At 53.5% G+C, this 18468-nt stretch overlaps 1 protein-coding gene across 2 annotated transcripts; it reads left to right on the top strand.

Moving 5' to 3' along the window:
* Positions 1-724: 724 nt before the first annotated feature.
* On the top strand, positions 725-13994 carry RNH1 (ribonuclease/angiogenin inhibitor 1). Of its 2 annotated transcripts, none has more exons than XM_040609066.1 (10): positions 725-816; positions 4355-4460; positions 6172-6342; positions 8108-8278; positions 8938-9108; positions 9842-10012; positions 10508-10678; positions 11612-11782; positions 13046-13216; positions 13653-13994. In XM_040609066.1, exons 2-10 carry the CDS (start codon positions 4375-4377, stop codon positions 13738-13740), a joined length of 1371 nt encoding a protein of 456 aa, XP_040465000.1. In that variant the 5' UTR covers positions 725-816; positions 4355-4374; the 3' UTR covers positions 13741-13994. The 2 variants fall into 2 exon arrangements, with proteins under 2 accessions (XP_040465000.1, XP_040464999.1); XM_040609065.1 differs by lacking the exon at positions 725-816 and adding an exon at positions 2779-2844.
* The last annotated feature ends 4474 nt before the right edge of the window (positions 13995-18468 follow it).

The raw sequence follows: 18468 nt of genomic DNA on the forward strand, positions 1-18468 counted from the left end.
GCTCCTCTGCCGGCATCCACAGCCACAGGAGGGAAAACCCAAGCTGACCTTCTGCCTCCGGTTCATTTGCAGTTTATTGAAATATTAATTAACCTTCATGCTGTTGAGGATGAGGGGGAGAAAAGGGGTTACTTCAGCCCACGATTAGCGTGTGGTGGCAGGGTAATCCTCGGGGAGGGGAAGAGCCAGCAGGAGTTTGGGAGGAGGGGGTGTAGGTCTGGGGTCCTGCTTGCTGCCGAGAGGCAGTTTTGGGGAGGCACGACCAGGGTTGCCCCTGGAGGACCCTTGCAGGCTGCACGTGCCCTGGCCCCTGCTGGGGGGGTTAACCCCCAGGGGAGGTGACAGGGAGGCAATAATGTGCTCAGCATCCCACCCAGTCCAGGCGGGACAGGGCTTGCCCGAGGAACGGAGAAACTATGCAAACTCCAGCATCTCTATCTACGCTTTAATAGTGGGTTGGCCTCATTTTTGGATGGATCCTTCAATGGCAACTACTCCCTTGCTCTGGGCTAAACCCCGGCGAGTGGCTACACGATTGGGGTAAGACGTTAAAGCCGTCTCTATCATCATCAGGGTTTGTGGGACTTTTGCATCATCGCCATCGTGTATGGAGTGAGGCTCCACAAGCCCCTGAAGAGCTGAGCTGGGAGGAAAAAAGGCATCACCACCCGAAACGGCTTTCCTCCCTCTAGCAGGCACCAGCTTTCCTCCCTCTAGCAGGCACCGTGCGTACAACAGCAGAAGTTGCGTAGTAACAGCAGCAGGAAGGCGTCAGCTCTGCCCTCCTCGCTCCTGCAGAGCGCCCAGAAGAGCGAGGTACGTATCAGCAGGAAAATCGGGCTCTTAAACTCCCTAAACTTTCCCTTCTGCGTACCGGGGAGGAGCATGGAGTGATTTTAAAGCCATGAATTGCAGAGGCTGCTTTGTAGGGAACAGCTGGTTGTGCTTAATCAAACTGTTGTGCGAGCCAGTGGGACGGGGTGTTTGTAGGAAGAAGAAACTGGGATTTTGGAGGGGAGGAAGGGAGGCAGCTCAGTACATTGCCTAGGAAGCGCTTGGCACTACAAAACCTTCCTTTGCTCTGTCTTGTGAAAGTCTGAAAGAGCTTTTACCGGGGCTAAAAGTACCGGCAAACAATAGAGAGACGGGGAGTAGCTGGCAGCTGGAGGAGGAAGGGACCGAGCGATGACGAACGCCTTTGGCATTGGCACCCTGGCTCGGGCGGGGGTGGGTGTGTGGGGATGCTGCTGGGCGCTGGGCTGGTGGGTCCCGCGGCGCTGGGAGAGCCCGGGGAGGGTGATGGGCACCACGGCAGCCAAACTCCAGCGTGCCCATCCTCCATTGCTCGCGTGGCTTCGTCTCAAACAGCTCAGAGGAGAGGCCTTTGTGCAGGCGAGGTGCAGCTCGGCTGCTCGTCAACGTGTTGCGCTAATGAGGGAGACGGAATGGAAGAGATGTGTCACGGATGGGACTGGTGAAAGGGGCGGGGAGGGGGGGCATCCCAGGCCCTCCCAGCCGGCCCCTGTACGCAGGCACGCTGGAAGTCAGGGAGAGCGCTGAGGAATGGATATTTTTGTTGTTTCCAGTTCCAGCCTCCCTGGGGAAGTGCAACAGGGGGTCCTGTCTGCCCGGGCCAAGCCCCCCCCGCGGTGCCTCTCCCCTGGGTGACCTGCATGCATCCCCATCGCACCCCGGGTCCCCGCCAGCCCCGGGACACCGTCCCGTTACGGGCTGATCCTCCCACCCCCTGCGCATCCCTGGCTGCAGGGGGTTCCCCATTCCCCTCTTCATCCCCGTGTATCCCCCTGCTCCTGGTCTGGGGGAGATGGGGGGGAAGGGGAAAACAGAGGAGGGGGGGGGACGGGAAAGGGAGGAAAAGAAGGGGAGAGGATGAAAAAGAGGGAAGAAATAGGGAAAGAGGAAGGAAAGGGGGGAAAGGCAAGCAAAAGAGTGGAAAAGCAACAAAAGAGGGGTTAAAGGGGGAAAGAAAGGAGAAGGGGAGAGAAAAGGGAGGTGGAGAGAGCACATGAAAACTAGGGAAGGAAGGGAGAAAGGGGGACGGAAGAGAAGACAAGAAAGAGGGAAGGGGAGGAGGGAGAAAACGGAGAGGGGGAAAAGAAGAGAGGAAAAAGAGAAGTGGGGAAGCACAGAAAAAAGAAAAGGGGAAGGGGAGAAGGGGGAAAGAGAGGAAAAAGAAGTGAGGGAAACACAGGGGAAAAGAGGGAAGAAAGAGGATATGAAGGAAACAGATGAAGAAGAGGGGAAGGGGAAAGAAGGGAAGAAAGAAGGAAAAGCAGGGAAAAGGGGGAAAGAAGGCTGGAAAGGGGAGGGAAGAGCGAAGCAGGGAGAAGTCACGGAAAGGGAAGGGTGAGGTAAGGAGGAAAGAGGGGAAGGGGCGGGCAGAGTGGCTGAGAGGGCAGGGAAAGGGGAGAGAAAGGGGGAAAGAGGGAAGAAAGGGAAAAAAGGAGGAGGAAGAGGGGACAGATGGGCTCCGCGGGGCCGGGGCGGAGCGGGGCCGGGGAAGGGCCAGGGCCGGGGCCGGGGCGGAGCGAGGCCAGGGCCGGGAGCCAGGGCAGGCCGGGGCGGAGCGGAGCGGGGCCGGGGCGGAGCGGGGCCGGGGCCGGGAGCCGGGATCCGGGGGTGGGCCGGGGCGGAGCGAGGCCGGGAGCCGGGAGCCGGGATCCGGGGGCGGGCCGGGGCCGGGGCGGAGCGGGGCCGGGAGCCGGGGCCGGGCCGGGGCGGGCCGGGGCGGAGCGGGGCCGGGGCCGGGGCCGGGGCGGGCCGGGGCCGGGGCGGGGGCGGGTCCCGGCGGCGATCCGGAAATGGCGGCCGAGCGGCAGCCGGGTGAGTGGTGCGGGCAGCGGCGGCGGGTGCGCTGGGAGGCGGCGTGGGCTCGGCTCCCCTCGGTGACGCCGGGGACCCCCGGGGCGGCGGGCGGTGGGGCCGGGCCGGGCTCAGCCCAGCGGGGCTCCGCATGGCTGCTGGGGGGGGGGGCCGAGCGCGTACGGGAGCGCCCGGTGCCCGGCTGCCCGCCCTGCCCCCTGGCTCTGTGTGTGTATTTATATATTTAAACATACGTGTGTACCGGGCACCCCTCTCCGCCTGCGGCGCTTCTGTGCCCTGCGTGGGCCCGTTGGCTGTGGCTGGGGGTCTGGTTGTCTGTGGGGCTTAGGAGGGGGTCGCATTAGCCGGGGGGTCCTGTCGGCCATGGGTGAGGGGCCGACTGTGGGGGCCCGGTTGTCTGTGGGGGGCCCGTTGGCCGTGGCTGGCGGCCCCGTTGTCTGTGGGGCTGTGGGGGGTCCCGTCGGCTGTGGGGCTGTGGGGGTCCCATTGGCCGTGGTGGGGGGCCTGGTTGGCCGTGGGGGTCCCGTTGGCCATGGGTGAGGGGCCGTGCGTGCTGTGACGCCCACTCGCCTCCCTGCAAAGCCCGGGCTGGGGTAGCTTGTGCGTTGTGGGGAAGGCAGAGATGAGCTGCAGTCCCTAACGCCTGGTGCTTTGGGTTTTTTTACTGTTCACATTCCTATGTGATGGCTCAGGAGATTTTTATTATTTTTTGTACAAACATTCTGCAGTCTGAGTTATGTTAGCAAAGCCGAGACACCGAGACCGCGCTTTGTCACCTTCTGGAGCGCTGCCTTTGCCACCATCCCCTCCGAGCCCAGAGCTCAGCCCTGGCATATTCTTGTGCGTGTTTGCCTGGAGTGGCTCTGCCAGGTGCTGTGTTTATATTGGTTCAGAAGTGCAGCTGGGCTGCAGAGCAAAAAACCTAAATTCCTGCTTACCAGCTTCTCTGTACTTGGACTTGCCTGACCTTGGAAGCTTGGACATCAAATCGTGGAGGAATGCTTCTGCCATCCACCTAGGTTCCACCTCTCACGTACAGATACGTGGCCAGGAGGAACTTTAATCTGAGCTCTCATTTGCCTCATTCTCTCAAAAATACCCTGATGTTAAATGTAGCTCGAGGTCTCACAACCAGTGTCACAGCCTTAGTGGTGTGGCGCACCCGTGTGACTCAGTAGTGCAGCAGTGAGACAGTGGCACCTGTGCCTCTGAAAAGCTCGTTCTGCTTAAGGTCCCTTGGAGAGGGAAGGGGAGCATCTTACTCTTGTACAAGCTGCCTTCAGATAAGAAAATGTCGCCATACCTCTCCAGGATCCGTGTGCTTTTTGCCTGTCGGATGAGGGCTTTGTGGGGTCTCAGACAAAACCACTCTGATGCTGCTGGCTCATACTGGTGCTGGAAAATCTGTCCTCTGCATGGTGTAGCTCACAACTGAGAGCTTGGGGTGGGGGGCGATTGTTGCTTCTCAGTCCATGAAAGTGTGTTTTATTTTTTTAAATTTTATTTTCAGACCTTGTCTCGACTGTCAAAATGGAGCTTGACATGCAGTGTGAGGAGATAAGCCCATCTAGATGGGCTGAACTTCTGTCCACAATGAAGTCCTGCAAAAGCATCAGGTAGTAACTAGTTGCGTATCATCTCTTCTAAGTAAGAACTGTTGCGCTTCTCTCCTGTGTTTTTCAGCTGCAGAGCTGTTAACCTGTGACTTAAAATTGCACAGTAGCAGGAATGATTCTACATATTTTTATCCAGAAAGTTAATGTAAAGGGGGGGGGGGGGGTAGTGTTAAAAAAAGAAAAACCCACCCTAAGCTTTTTCAGCTACAGATATGCACCCTTTGGTATGAGGTAATGTACTTCTTCTATGGCATGCCGTAGAGCTCAGCTAGGTAATGTGGTTGTCTAAGCATCTGACCACTGTTTTGGTAACTCCTGTCTTTCTCCCTTGAGAGGGAAGACATCTCACCGTGCTCATTAGGTTGTGCACTCTCTGGGCAGCGGGTCAGATGCTGTCAAGTAACTGTTACTTAATAGTCATGCACAAGCCACATGCCATCAGCTTTTATTGTTCATTTGGCCTTCACCTGCCTTGTGTGTTAAGCAAACCAGTGTGAAGGAACCATCTCCTGGAGTGTAAGCTGTAGGGCAGGGTTCAGAAGAGTTGCCCCCGCGCTCTTCCTGCTCTCCTGATTGACTGGGAATTCATACCCCACGGGCTGGCATCGTTGTGCTTTAGCTGGAGGGGATGGGCCGCACCAAGCCGGCAATGACTTGGAGGACATCAGGCAGGTTGAAGATGACTTGCTTTTCTTTTGCAGAGGAGCTATGTGCAGGCAAGCTTCATGGGCTTGACCTTGACTTCCCAAGGTTTGCCTTGGGTGCCAGAAGGCAGTGGGATGGTTGCCTCCTGGGCAGAGGCTGGGCTGCTTAACTCACAGTGGATGAGAGCAGCTGCAGCAGGGATTGTTGAACGTGATCCCATGGGGAGCCAAGTCTCCTTGCCAGAGGCAGGGAATGAGAAGCCTACTAGAGCCTCAGTTCTCACAGTTGTCTAAGGACAAGTGACCAGGCAACTACTTTTGGCAGTCCTGGCTGTGCCTTTGGCTGTAGGGTTTTTCCGTGACACCTTCCTTTTGTCCCATGTCGTTTCTGCTTCCCTTAACGCCTCCCTGCCTGTCTTGGGCTCCTAATCTTTTCCTTGGTTCTCCTTCCAGTTCAGCTCACACGCACAGCAGCCCCCCCCCCCCCCCCCCCCCCCATCAATTTAGCAGTAACTAGAAAAGTGCTGATGTCCAGTGGGAGAAGCCCCTGCCACGCTGCAAACTTGCAGTTTGTGTGCTGAGGGTTACGCTGGAGAGAGACGGTGCAGACCAGTGTGACTCACCTACGTGAGACCAAATACTGATGGGTGTCGCTGGGGCTGGTCTCAGGGCAGAACCAGTCTGGCAGCCTGTAAGCTGGCCTCGGGTTAGACGTGGCTTCACACACCAGGTGGTTTGTTGCTATCCGTGTTTAAATGAAGGTGCGTAATCCAGCTGAAGCCTTGCCAAGGGAGGATGACTCGAGTCGTGTGCCGTCTTCTAGCACAGCACAGAGGAGATCTGTGGCTTGGGGAGCTGCCACCCAGCCCCCCCTGTACTGCAGCCCTGCAGAGGGGACGTGTCTTTGTTGGGCCATGCATCATCCAACAGGCCCCGCACGTACTTAACAGAGGTGTCCCAGGGACTGCAGCAGAGTGAATTGCCTGCTTTGCTTTCACAGGCAATTCTCCAGCCAGGGAGAACGGAGCAACCCTGAGAACTAAAGTGCTGCTTCTCTTCTTTTTCAGGCTGGATGACTGCAATCTCTCCAGCAGTCACTGTGAGGATCTCTCCTCCATCATTAGTATGAATCCAGTCCTCGCGGAGCTGAAGCTGAGCAACAATGAGATGGGAGATGCAGGCATCGAGTACCTGTGTAAAGGGTTGCTGACGCCAAGCTGTAGCCTACAGAACTTATGGTAAAGCCCCGTTGATTGTCTCGCTCTAACACGCCTGCAGTTTGCTGCAGGTGAAGGCATGAGGCAAACCAGTATGTAATGGCAGTTAAGAGCCATGCTGAGGCATCTCAGTGCTTACCTAGGTCAGGTGGTTGGAAAAACCCAGAAGTTTTTATCGAAGCAGTATATTTATTGGAAGATTCCAGATCGTCAATCTGTCTTCCTTTGTCTTTCAGCACTGAGGGAATGACAGGTAGAGGGGTTTTCCAGCCAAGTGAAGGCTTTCTGGAGACTTTCTTTAGAAGAGGTAGCAGATCTTCCCCTGGTCTAGGCTGCTGGATTATCTGTTTAGGCTGGTTTAAACAAAAGGATGTCCACAGAGGGCCCCACTTTGCCATTAGCACAATACCCGACGTTTTCACAAATGCATTTTTCAGAGGGCTTTTCTGCCAGTTGTACGAACAGTGTTTAGCATTTGGTCCGGTTTGCTTGCTCCTTTCTCTAGGAGCCAAGCAAAATGCTGTTCTCACGAGCCGTCGCATTTCAAGAGCTGGCAGTCTTCTGTGCTTTACCAGCCTGGCTCTGCCTCAAGCCTTGTCTTCTCAATAGGTCAGGGCCAGCTTGGTTCAAGGGAGCATGTTCCGCGGAGGTGCCAGCAGCATGCTATAGCCTTAGTGGGCTTCCCTCAGCAATCATGGTGCAGGAGCTTTAGTGAAAGCCAGTGGCTGCTGCCCCTGCTCCTCAGTGACCCTCAAAGAGATGCTACCTTCTCTCTCCAGCATCTCTTCCGCAGGGTACTGGAGTTCTCCAGCTCCTGAGGTGGGTCTAGGGTCTTCATGACACTACCTTATAAAATCATTTGCCTTTTAGATTAGATATGCTTGCTTCAAAGTCCCTTGTAGATTAGATATGCTTGCTTCAAAAGTCCCTGTGTCCTCTGCAATGAGGACTCGCTGACAGAGGGGAAGTTGACTGTGAAGCTAATCGAACTGCACCTCTCTGGTGGGCTGTACTGGAAGCCTAACACAAGTGATTTTTCAGAGAGTTTGTCCTAACCTTCAGACTTCTCCAGATGCTCAAGTCACAGCCTGGATTAGGCTGTTTCAGTTCTTTAGAAACATAATTGTCCATTTTGGGGGTTCTGGTAAGGCACGCTAGGGAATAAAAGAGCAACCAAACCCAAATCAATCTTAGTACCACTATGCACAACACCTCTACGTTGCCAGAAAGTCTTGACGGAGAACTCTAAACACCCCATAGCAATACCACCTGGTTCCTACACTACTTCTCCCAGCCTGAGTTCTGAAGGAGCAGCTTCATAGATCCTTCTTGCAGTATACTGTTAAACTTCGAAGTGATATTCAGAGATTTAAGCCAAGTTGGATGAGATTTTTAGTTTCAGCTACTCTGGATCACATTTCCAGAACAGGCAAGAAATCATAAGGTGCCATTAATTTATCTCTGGGATAAGACTCATGATGATTAAAACATTAAACAGTGGTGGTGCTGCTTAATGTAGGCTGGATCCTTCTGCTAGAGGTGCTATATGTGTGATTATACTGAAGGAAGCATGGGAGTATTATTCATGCTGCAGGTATAGTACTAGCTGATAAAATATTTGGGCACACCTGTGAAACAGCAGTAGTAACTCAGACATACCGCTTTCTAGAGGGTTACACACCGTCGGTGCCCACGGTGTCCTTTCCAAGCTCCATCCTCAGCAGATGCACCCCTCTGAGAAGAGCTTCCCTGCGTTTCCCTCACACCGGTTGCCTCTCTCCTTCAGGCTGCAAAACTGCAATCTGACGGGTGCCAGCTGTGAGACCCTCCGCGCTGTCCTCAGCACACAGCCTTCCCTGACGGAGCTGCGCATTGGTGACAACAGACTGGGAACCGCTGGAGTCAAGGTGCTTTGTCAAGGGATGATGAGCCCCAGCTGTAAGCTGCAGAAGCTGCAGTAAGTAGTCACTGAGCTTTCTTGGTCATCAGGCAGGTCATGCTTGTCCTTCCCTTGAGACAAGCTGGAGTTTTGTTGCCAGATGGGGATTTCTTCCTGTTCTGTGTGGAATCGCGTCATGCTTATTTGTGCTGGTAGATCTCATGGGTTTGGAAGAGCTGGGTGTCTATTCCCATAGGTTTTATTTGGCCCTCCTGGCAGTGGTGGCTGTTCATGCAGGACCTCTCAGACACCCAGGGGAAGTCTGATTCTGCTGCACTTGGTTCTTTCTTTATGGCTGAGCAGGACCCAGGTCTGTTCACAGCCCCAGCTCCCCTTGGGAGGGCTTGGTGGTGAGCCTGCCTGACGTGTTGCAATGCAAAACTCAAGTCGCGTGTTCCAAGGCAGCCTGTGCATTGGTTTAACAGAGGACTGGTGTAAAACTGGTTTGCTAGGGTCCCCTGGAGTCTAGTTTAAGAATTAACGCTTCCTGAAACGAACCGGGAGATGCCGGTAAAAACTCTTACGGTTATCTCTGGTTTCATGTGTTGCCTGCCCTCAGCTCATGTCGCCACGTTTTCTGCCCTGGCTAGCGCATGCTTTGCCCGGCTGACATCTCGCGGGTAGCAGGATGTGACGAGGACGGTTGTTTTTCCCCTGGATTTCTTTTCTTCTTGCAGGTTGGACTATTGCGAACTCACAGCTGATGTTGTGGAAGCTCTCAATGCTGCTCTGCAAAGCAAGCCCACCCTGAAGGAGCTCAGCCTGAGTAACAACACGCTGGGAGATACAGCTACAAAGCAGCTGTGCCGGGGGCTGGTGGAGTCAAGCTGCAACCTAGAGTTATTACAGTAAGAAGGAGCTGGTCACCTCTAACTGCAACTAGTCCTGCCGCTAGTCATGCCATCTATAAGATAAGAAAAAACTATTGTCAGGGAAACTTAACATTTGGCCAGAATTCTTGCTGGTTCAGATTTCTGTAACTGGAAATGGCAAGCAAACGCCTGGGAGCTTTCAGTTTTTGAGGTTTTTTGAATATTTTTATTTTTTCTTTTAGCATGTGATTCTGAGCTCATTCTTACGCCTGTTGGTACAGTGTGAGCATGACGCACCCCAGGTTAAACCTGCAATTACAAGGGGTGACTGCTCACCAGCATCTCAGAGGAGAGCAGCAGTCTCCCTCAGTGGCTCCAGTTCTTACCCCTGGATTACCAACCAGCTGACTGTTTTTATTCAGGTCCCTTTTTTGCTTCACAACAGAGATGCTGGATTTGGCCTTGTGTCTGGGGTAAAGCCTCCGAAGGGATTTAGGGGAGAAGCATGATTCATTTTATCGTGCCTCTGTGCTTCAGCAGGGGTTGGCTGCCAGGGAGTCGCTGTGTGGTACAGCTAGAAGTTCCTTTTACAAAGGACAGTCGCTATAAAGGGGGAGTTTGGCAAAAATGATCCTTACATTAACGGATGTGAATGGGTGCGTCAGAGGGAACCAGCTGTTAGACCCTTCTCGGTTTGAACTGGGGGCGTTGGGGGGTATCTAACACAGTGGGTCTGGAGCAGCAACTCCAGCGGTTCTTTTTTCTGCAGCCTGGAGAACTGCGGCATCACCAGTGATAGCTGTCAGGAGATTAGCGCTGTTCTCAGCAGCATGTCATCACTGAGAGAGATCTCTGTGGGGGATAACAAGATTGGGGACTCTGGTCTGGCTCTCCTCTGCCAAGGACTGATGCATCCGAACTGCAAAATCGAGAAGCTATGGTAAGGGTAGGCAGAGATTACTTAAATCCCTCTTGCAGCCTCTCAACTATCTACAGTGCGCCGCTGGTTTGCTCCTAAGCGGAAACTTTCTCAGTTACACCCCCTAGTGAAACGAGAATAATCTACTGCAAATTAGTTAGTTCTCAAAACCGGGTGGAGGATGCCGTGGAGAAGCAGGACCGCACTGAAATCACTTGGATAAAATTCTGGGGAGGTGGTGAATGGAAATTTGTGATGGCGTTGTCTTGGCTTCCTGTTGAGTTATCTGTCTACTAGCATTGCATGTTCCTATTTCTTTTTTGTGTTACAAACAGAGGTTTTGGTGCAACGGGTGGAAAGTAAGGTGAAAGCTGTGTGGTATGGTGCATGAATGGGTTTTGTAAAAGATAGAAGAAAATGAGGTGATGTAATCAGAAATACAGAATACTAAAATAACACTGTATTCTAATCTAAGTCATTCTTGGGGGGAAAATAATATTTTGTTCTTCCCTGCAGGTTATGGGACTGTGATCTCACAAGTGTTGGATGTAAATATCTCTCCAAACTCATTAGTACAAAAGAGACCCTCGCAGAGTTGAGTCTGATAGACAATAACCTGAGAGACTCAGGCATGGAAATGCTGTGTCAGGCGCTGAAGGATCCCGAGTGTAAACTCCAGGAGCTATGGTGAGCTGCTGTCAAGTTTCACATCCCCACTGCCGCCTTTGGAGACCTCACTGAAGGAAAGATGTAGGGGAAGTAATGCCCACCAGATAGATCCTCAGTTGCAATGGTTCTGTGAACAACTCATGTCAGTTGTCACCTAAAGGATTTAGACTTGCAGAGCTAAAGGGATTTGTATTTCTAAGCTCATAGAGGCTTTGAAGGTCTGCCCTGTCGTCATCCTGTTATAAGCAATAGGATGCTTGCAGAGCTTCTGTGTAATATATTTTATTGTGCAACAAATGGCAGCTAAGAGACTTTTGAAGTTTGAAAGGCCTCGTGTAATAGCAAAATGAGTGCTGTGATCAGTTGTCTCGGGTTCTCTGCTGGATCCAAGTGCCCTCACTAATGAGCCCAAAGAAGGCTCTAATGACATAAACCATTCTCAGCATCCTCTCTGCTGACAGCGTTACCATTTAGGCTGGGCTGGTCTGGTACCAGCTGTGGCCGGGAAAGGAGAATTGTTCTTCCACACAGAACCTGAACAAGCATAACCTGAACCTTACTACATGGCAAGTTCAGCTCCTGCCCTTAGCTGGGTTCATCCCCTGCCCTGGTGGCCTGGGAGTTGGTAATGTGCCTCAGGAGCGCACAGCGGAGCTCAGAGGGACTGTGAAAGCAGCACGCTTCATCTCTGATCATTCCTGTGCTTTGTGAGCATGTGCCTTTCCTAGGTGCACGCTCCGAGTAGAGGCATCCCAAACGTGAGGAGTGGGAGATGTGCTGCTTAGAAGGATCGAGCAGACAGGGAGCATTGAGAGGAGTACGGTGATTGTGGGAAGGCTTTGGTTCCTCTGTTCCCACTGTCCGGGCTCCTGTGAAGCAAATGTGAAGAAGTGAATGGTGCCTGATACTCTAGATCCCTCAACTAGATCTCATGTCACTTTTGCTTTGCAGGCTTAGGGAGTGCGGGCTCACGACTGCTTGCTGCAAGGCCGTCAGCTCTGCTCTCAGCACGAACAAGCACCTGAAAGTACTGCACATGAGCGAGAACAAGTTGGGAGATGCAGGCGTTGAACTCTTGTGTCAGGGGCTGCTGCACCCCAACTGCAGCATCCATACCCTATGGTAAGGTGCACCCTCAGAAGTTGATTTCTGTCTTGCTGTGTTACCCTTCGAGAGAGGAAGATAGCAATAGATGGTAGCACAGTATTTTTTTGCTCATGTGAAGCAATTCACACCACAAACTGATGTTTAACTAGTCCACTAGCAAGTAAACGAAAGCCAAAAGTGCTTCCATGTATCTTGTCACTCATGGTCTCTTGCAAGTACAGGCCGTCACCCATGTGACGGTGCATTCGTAGCCATCCTCAGGTGCTCTCCCAGGTGCAGAACTGAGAGTTCACTGTGCAGCGTACCTGCAGGATCTAAAGCCAAGGTACAGGGAGACTGGAGAGATCTTGCTTTGTTCTGCAAGCCACGCACTGTAGAGCTTCCTCTGCCCTTCTCTGAACTCACCCGTATGGCCTCTCCTGGGTGGGACACCGAGGTGGAGGAACTCCTGGTCCAGGCTTGGCATGTTAATCCTCGTGCCTGCCAGTCGCAGTGCAAAGCCTGCCTGAATTCGCCAGTTGCCTCCTGTATAGTCTCTGGTGTCGTGGTTTAACCCCAGCTGGCCACTCATGTGGGCTGGTCTGGCCTCACCAGCAGGAGCAGGAGGCCAGCTGAAGCATCATCTCCAGCTCTGTGGTAGGACTCTCCTTCCCCATCTGCCTCTTCCCTTCCCCAGTGGGCACTGAGCTCTGGACTGGTGTGGCTGTGGCCTGCGTGGTGCTCAGGGCACCATGCTTGTCCCCTCCGTGCCACTTGACAGAAGCCAGAGCTGTGCTCCGGTGGCGGAGACTCACAGTGAGTGAGTTAGGCAGACGAGTCATGGAAGACACCAGCAAGACTTGAAGTCTCTGCCCAGAAAGATATGTTTGCTGACCAGTTAAAGCTGCTTGGCTCTCAGCTGAGAGGCCTCAGTTTGCCCTTTTTTAGAGAGATGGTTGCAAATCTCAAGTAGTAGACTTTAGTGGTGATTTATGATCAGTTTAAACCCAAGAGAAGATTGTGTGATGTTGAAGTTGGGGATATCTTCTTAGGGTTCCTTTTCCTGCTGTAGCTACACACCATTAAGCTTTAGGGAGGACTTTTAGGTGTTCAGCAGTCGCCACGAGGACGGCTGTCTCCGTGGGAAGACCACAGCCCAGCCCCTGCTGATGTCTTGGAGACGCCAGCCTAACAGGGGTCTCTGGGCTGTGCTAGGGATGTCAGCGCCCGCTGCCCGAGGGTGGGCTGGTCTCTGGAGCCATCACTCACTGCACTGGCCTCTCCCTCCTCTCCCTGCAGGCTGGGCAACTGTGATATCACGTCAGCCTGCTGTGAAACCCTGACCACCATCATGACTAGCAAGCCGTGCCTTACTGAGCTGGAGCTGAGCCAAAACCCTCTGGGCGACGAAGGCGTCAGGAAGCTCAGCAAAGCCTTGCTGAATCCCAGCTGCAATCTGCAGCACTTAGTGTGAGAGAAGTTTTTGGTCCTGCTTGCATTCCACCTGGCGGGTGGTGAGCTCCAGCGAGCTGGGGGGCTGCGGGGTGGGGGGCTGTGAGCACCAGCTCTCTGGGAATTGCATCTGAAGGCAACGGGTGACCCAGGGTGGGCCAAATGCCATCTGCATATTGCAAAACACTCCTTGTCCCTTCCAAGTGATGTGACCACAGTGCCTTGATCTGCTTTGGTCCATAAGGCCCAAGATAAGGAGGAGGTGGTGCTGGGCGGGGGGGTAGTAATGGGTCCTGTGTCATGAGGCATGTTTCTGGCTGCCTGGCCAGACTCTTGAACCTAGACGGGGTCCTTCCTGTTAGACCACCTTCCCATACCGGCCGTTTGTGCATCTTTCTCTTTCCTGAACGGGCGGATGCTCACTAAACCAGCTTGCCTTTTTGTTTGGGTGTAGTTTGTATGACATTTACTGGAGTTCTGAAGTGGATGATGAACTCAGAGCCGTGGAGGAGTCCAAGCCTGAAGTGAAGATCATTTCATGAGTGGTGACTGCCTGCGGAGCAACATCAAAGCAACGTCCTCTTCTTAATCTGAACTTTTTCGTATATAAAGCTGATTAACTTAATAGATAATTCGCTTGTACCAAAAATGTCTGTGGAATCCCTGAGTGGGTGTCTGGGGAGCTGATCGACCTCCTGTGCATCTCTCGATGTATTGATTCCGAGGCTGGTGAAAGCACTGTACGCTCTCACAGCAGCTTTTCTATCCTTGAAATAAAGTTACTGGGCAGCTTCTAGAAGTGGGTCTCTACCCTTTAGGAGCTCTGGAATCCCGCAACCCTTTCTGACGGCCTTGGCTCGCTGAGCCCCACAGCAGCCCTCGCAGCACTGTGCTTTGCATCGGTACCTGGAGGGGTGTTGATAAGACACCAGTGTTCTGGCTGCGGCCGAGCAGTGCCCGCGCGGCGTCGGGGCTGTCTCTCCAGCACTCCCCAGCCTACCGGTGGGGCGGGGGTGAGGGGGTGGGCAAGATCTTGGCAGGGGATGCAGCCAGGACAGCTGACCCAAAGTGACCGAAGGGATATTCTGTACCGTATGATGTCTGCTCAGCAAGAAAAGCTAAGAGAGAAAGGAGGAGGAAAGGGCGGGCGTTTGTCCTTTAACAATATTTTGTCTTCCGGAGCGACTGCTACATGCGCTGAAGCCCTGCTTCCTGGGAAGTGGCCGGACATCGCCTGCTGATGGGAAGTAGAGAATAACATCTTTTTTTTCTTTTTTTTTTTTTTTTTCCCTTTGCTTCCACGCACACAACCTTTGCTATTGTTTCATTAAACTGCCCTTATCTTCACCCATATTTTTTTTTTTCCATCTTACTTTCTTTCCCCCCTGTTCTGCTGAGGAGGGGAGTGATAATGCAGTTTGGAGGGCACCTGGTGTCCCACCAAGGTCGACCCACCACACTAATGCAATAGGCTTTAAAGAGAGCCCGTGGGGAACTACCTACTGTCTTATTATTGGGTGGTGCTTTTGCTGGGTCTCTGGGGAAGGCTCTCCAAAAAAACAAATGTATTTTAATCTGAAATGGAGCTCTCCCCTGCCTTTCCCTAGAAGACTTCTTGGAAAAGCAGTGGTGGCCAATGCACTATAGAGGAAAGAAATGAGCAGCTGTTCAGCTGCATAACATCAAAATTGCTGTCCCTTGAAAAGTGATTTTCCTACAAACGAAAGATGCTGTGTGCGTTTCTGCTAATATGGGAAAGGATTAAATGGTTGGATATGTTTGCTCTGGCAAGAGTGGTTCTACAGGAACTTTAATAAAGTCTGTTTGCAAATCATTAAATGCTTTGGTTTTCTACTTACAGAAAGAAAAATGGGATATGTCTGTATATTTCTCCTTTAAGGCCAACGCTTCTGAACTACAATACTACTAATACCTTGGTTTAGGCGTCTGCTTTTGCTTGAGGCTGTAGCTGGCTTTCCTTTGACTTAAAGAAAGATTGGACCTGAGCGTGGGTTCTACAGTAGCCTTTGCAAATCTCAAACGGTCCCTGAGAAGTAGCTTACTTGTGCCTTCGGGTAGGCGTGAAGGATGGGATTTGTTTTTTCCTCGAGGCGTGTCTCTCTTGAGGCTGCCCAAAATGCTAAAACCCCTGCTCCCTTCTGCTCCAAGAGCTACTTGGTTTTCTCCAGCAAGGGCAGAAGCGATCTGTGTGTTTGGGAAGCTGCCCGTCCCGAGGGGCTCTGGCACAGGCTTTCTGCGTTCACGGTGTCTCCTGGGCTGGACATGCACGGGCTCCCGGCAGCCGGGGGAGAAGGTGGGGCTGAAGAGGGGCGAGAGGACGCGTAGGGGGACCCACAAAACCAGGCACCTGCCTGGGTGCGAAGGCAGCACTCCCAAAAAAATAAGGGACTATTGGAAGTGGATTTCTGAGCGTGCCGGGTGTGGTGGAGAGGAGAGGAGAGGACGCCTGGGAGGGAAGCGGGGGTCTCCAGCCAGGCGGGTGGGCGGTGAGCTCCGGCAGGGAGCTCGCTGGCAGGGTGGGCTATGGGCTGCGTCAGCCAAAGGCGAACCCGGGCCGAGCCAGCCGGCAGCCAGCACCCGTGCCTCGGCAGGATGCGTCCCCGCAGCATCCCCGTGCTGGCTCCCAGGCGGTGGCACTGTCCCCACGCAGGCCACCGCTGCCGCTGGCCTCCAGCGCTGGACGCCTGGAAAATGCCTCTTCTTCCTCTGCCGCAGGCCGAGGAGCCCCGAGACGGGGCTGCCACCACGGCCCCACAGGTGTCCGGCCCCCCGCGGCACCCTCCTGCTGGGGGCAACCCCCACGCCCGCCGGCTCCCAGAGCGGTTCTGCATTCCCTGCAAAAACAGGGTCGGGCACGGTCCCTGCAGCGCCTGCTGCTTATCCGCGTACCGGCTCCAGCAGGAAAAACCGCTGCAGCCCCATTTTGCCATCTCAATGAGCTTGGAGCATCCCAGGGCAGGCCAGCCCAGCAGAGCTCTACGGATCCACCGGGATGGGGGGGAGCCTGGGCACACAGACTGCGTGCCATGCGTTAGGGCAGGGGTCCTCAAACTTTTTAACCGGGGGGCCGGCGCGCGGATGAAGTGGCAGGCAGTCATCTGCGGCTGCTTGGTTTCCCCCCCGCAACCCCCGGCAGGGGGGTTCTGTAAATACGGGGGGGCAGGTTGAGGACCCTGGGGGGCCGTATCTAGCCCGCAGGCCGTAGTTTGAGGACCCCTGCGTTAGGACAACGTGAGGTCTTGTGCTCGACTATAAAAACCTGGGATAAATCCGAGGATCTGGGAGCGAGCCACTGGAGCAAGAGACACTTGTGCTCATAAACAAGACTTAAGTGAGGATTTGTATCCCTAAAACTCACCTGGTTTTATTCATTTATTAGGTGGTCCCGCTCACTTCCCCAACAAACCATGAACCTGGGATTGCTGAAAGACAGAGACATTTGCTCCTGCATTTTTGGATGGATGGATCTTCACCATTTTAAGCTAAAAGGAGTAGGCAGGAATTGAGTCACAAAACCCTCATGTGGACCAGATATTGGGCTGGCGGTCAAAGACTTGCTCATCCCAGGTCACGGCCAGAGCACTCAGCAGCTCCCAGGACGTCGCAGTCACAGGCTGGTCCTCAGATGGTTGGACTCACCATACCAGTGCTTTGCAAATACTGGCTTTCTGCTAGCAAGGGTTGAGTCCCACCTAGCATAAGGAAGCTTAAAGATAAAATTATGCAGCCAAATTAGAAGGTTAAGAAATCCAGGTGTGACTTTCAGTTTAAAGCAAATACTAGAAGCTTAAAAAACACACCCCTTGAGATCAAGCAGCAGAGAACTTAAATCCAAAGGGAGCAGGTTTGTCCCTCAGATCTCAGGAACAGTGGTCCAGAGTGTGTGAAAACTTCAGGTTTCTGCTAATCGTTTAGGATTCTGCAATAAACTTGATTTTTCACTCATCACAGCATACGAATTCCAGCAGGAGGTCACCGTGTCCCAGTTAACGCTGGCAGAAGCAGTTAAGCAAACATCACTGGCCTCGCAAAGAGGTCGCTCCCCACTAAACCCGGTGCTTGCTTTGGAAGGGTGTCATGCCACGGTTGCCCTGGCATCCCTGACTGCTGCCTTGCTGCCTGGGCTTTTCGGGAAGGAGCTCCAGCACAGCAAGGCCCCAGGCACCAGCTCCAAATAACACAAATGCTAGCAACAATTTCAGTTGAATCTGAAAGGGGAAATTGAGCCAAGGGTATTTATTTGAAGAGTTAACCACAGCTCCCCTGTTCTTTGCAAACATCTTTGCTTGCCATCTGAGTCAGTCCCAGCCCTCTACTGAAACAGTCGTAGAGGGAGTTACTTCTTGCCTGAATTCCCCTTTTGCACAGAAAATTATGGTTGTTCATTATCATTTCCAGCTTATCTCTTCCTCTCCGTGTGCTCCATTCCTCAGCCACCCCTTCCTCCCCAGCACATCCTTCGTTTCCTCTCTTTTACCAGTGAGGAAAACATACACCGACAAAACCAAAACCCACCCAACACTAAGACCTAAGGGAGAAAGTCCTTCTCCCTGTAAGGCAAGAAGAGTTTTGACCTACTTGGCCCATTCACCTGCTGCAGCTGCAAATAGGCCGTGGACACCTTGCATTCCTCCTCCCAGGGCACAGCATCCCAACCCCTCCCAGGGCACAGCATCCTGGCCCGTCCTTCCCTGCTTCTCCCACCCTGGCACCCACACCGTGACTGCTGCCAGCCACACACATTCCCAGGCTGGCAAGGGCTGGCAAACTGGCAGCTTTATGAATACGTGAGGTTAGGCTTGCCTCCCTCAGCCGCAGCCCTCTGTGCCCCCCAGGGGAGGACAGGCAGCCCCTGGCGGGGGGAAGGGGTGTGCTGGGTCAGATGCCCGCACAGGCGATAAGCCTTTCCAAGCTAGAGGGCAAATCGGTGGCACATGGGATTCGGGATGATGTAGCTGGGGGGATGGAAACTTCAGCTTGCCAATATTGTGTCATGGCCTCTCTTGTTTGCAATAAAAGGCAGGTATGCAGTGGGGGAGGTGAACCGTTGGCAATGCCTCAAGCCCTTGATGATGTTCCAGAGCAGACGCCCCAAAATAATTCCTAAGGCAAGCTGCCCCGCCGTCGGGCGGGCACACAGCAGCCGCAGTATCCGCAGAGGGACGTAAAGCACCAGCACAGCTGCTCTTTGCACATGCACCCTGCAAGCAACTCATGCAAATCCTGCGGTGCTGCTCCCTGTTTCCTAC

The sequence above is a fragment of the Falco naumanni genome, chromosome 10 (assembly GCF_017639655.2).
Source record: "Falco naumanni isolate bFalNau1 chromosome 10, bFalNau1.pat, whole genome shotgun sequence".
Classification (NCBI taxonomy): domain Eukaryota; kingdom Metazoa; phylum Chordata; class Aves; order Falconiformes; family Falconidae; genus Falco; species Falco naumanni.

Excerpts from the sequence above, each read along its gene's own strand:
- RNH1 (XM_040609065.1), top strand. The coding sequence starts at position 2,823 with ATGGCGGCCGAGCGGCAGCCGG. Across the intron at positions 6,343-8,107 it reads TGTAGCCTACAGAACTTATG|GCTGCAAAACTGCAATCTGA; the intron begins GTAAAGCCCCGT and ends TCTCTCCTTCAG. Across the intron at positions 10,013-10,507 it reads TGCAAAATCGAGAAGCTATG|GTTATGGGACTGTGATCTCA; the intron begins GTAAGGGTAGGC and ends TCTTCCCTGCAG.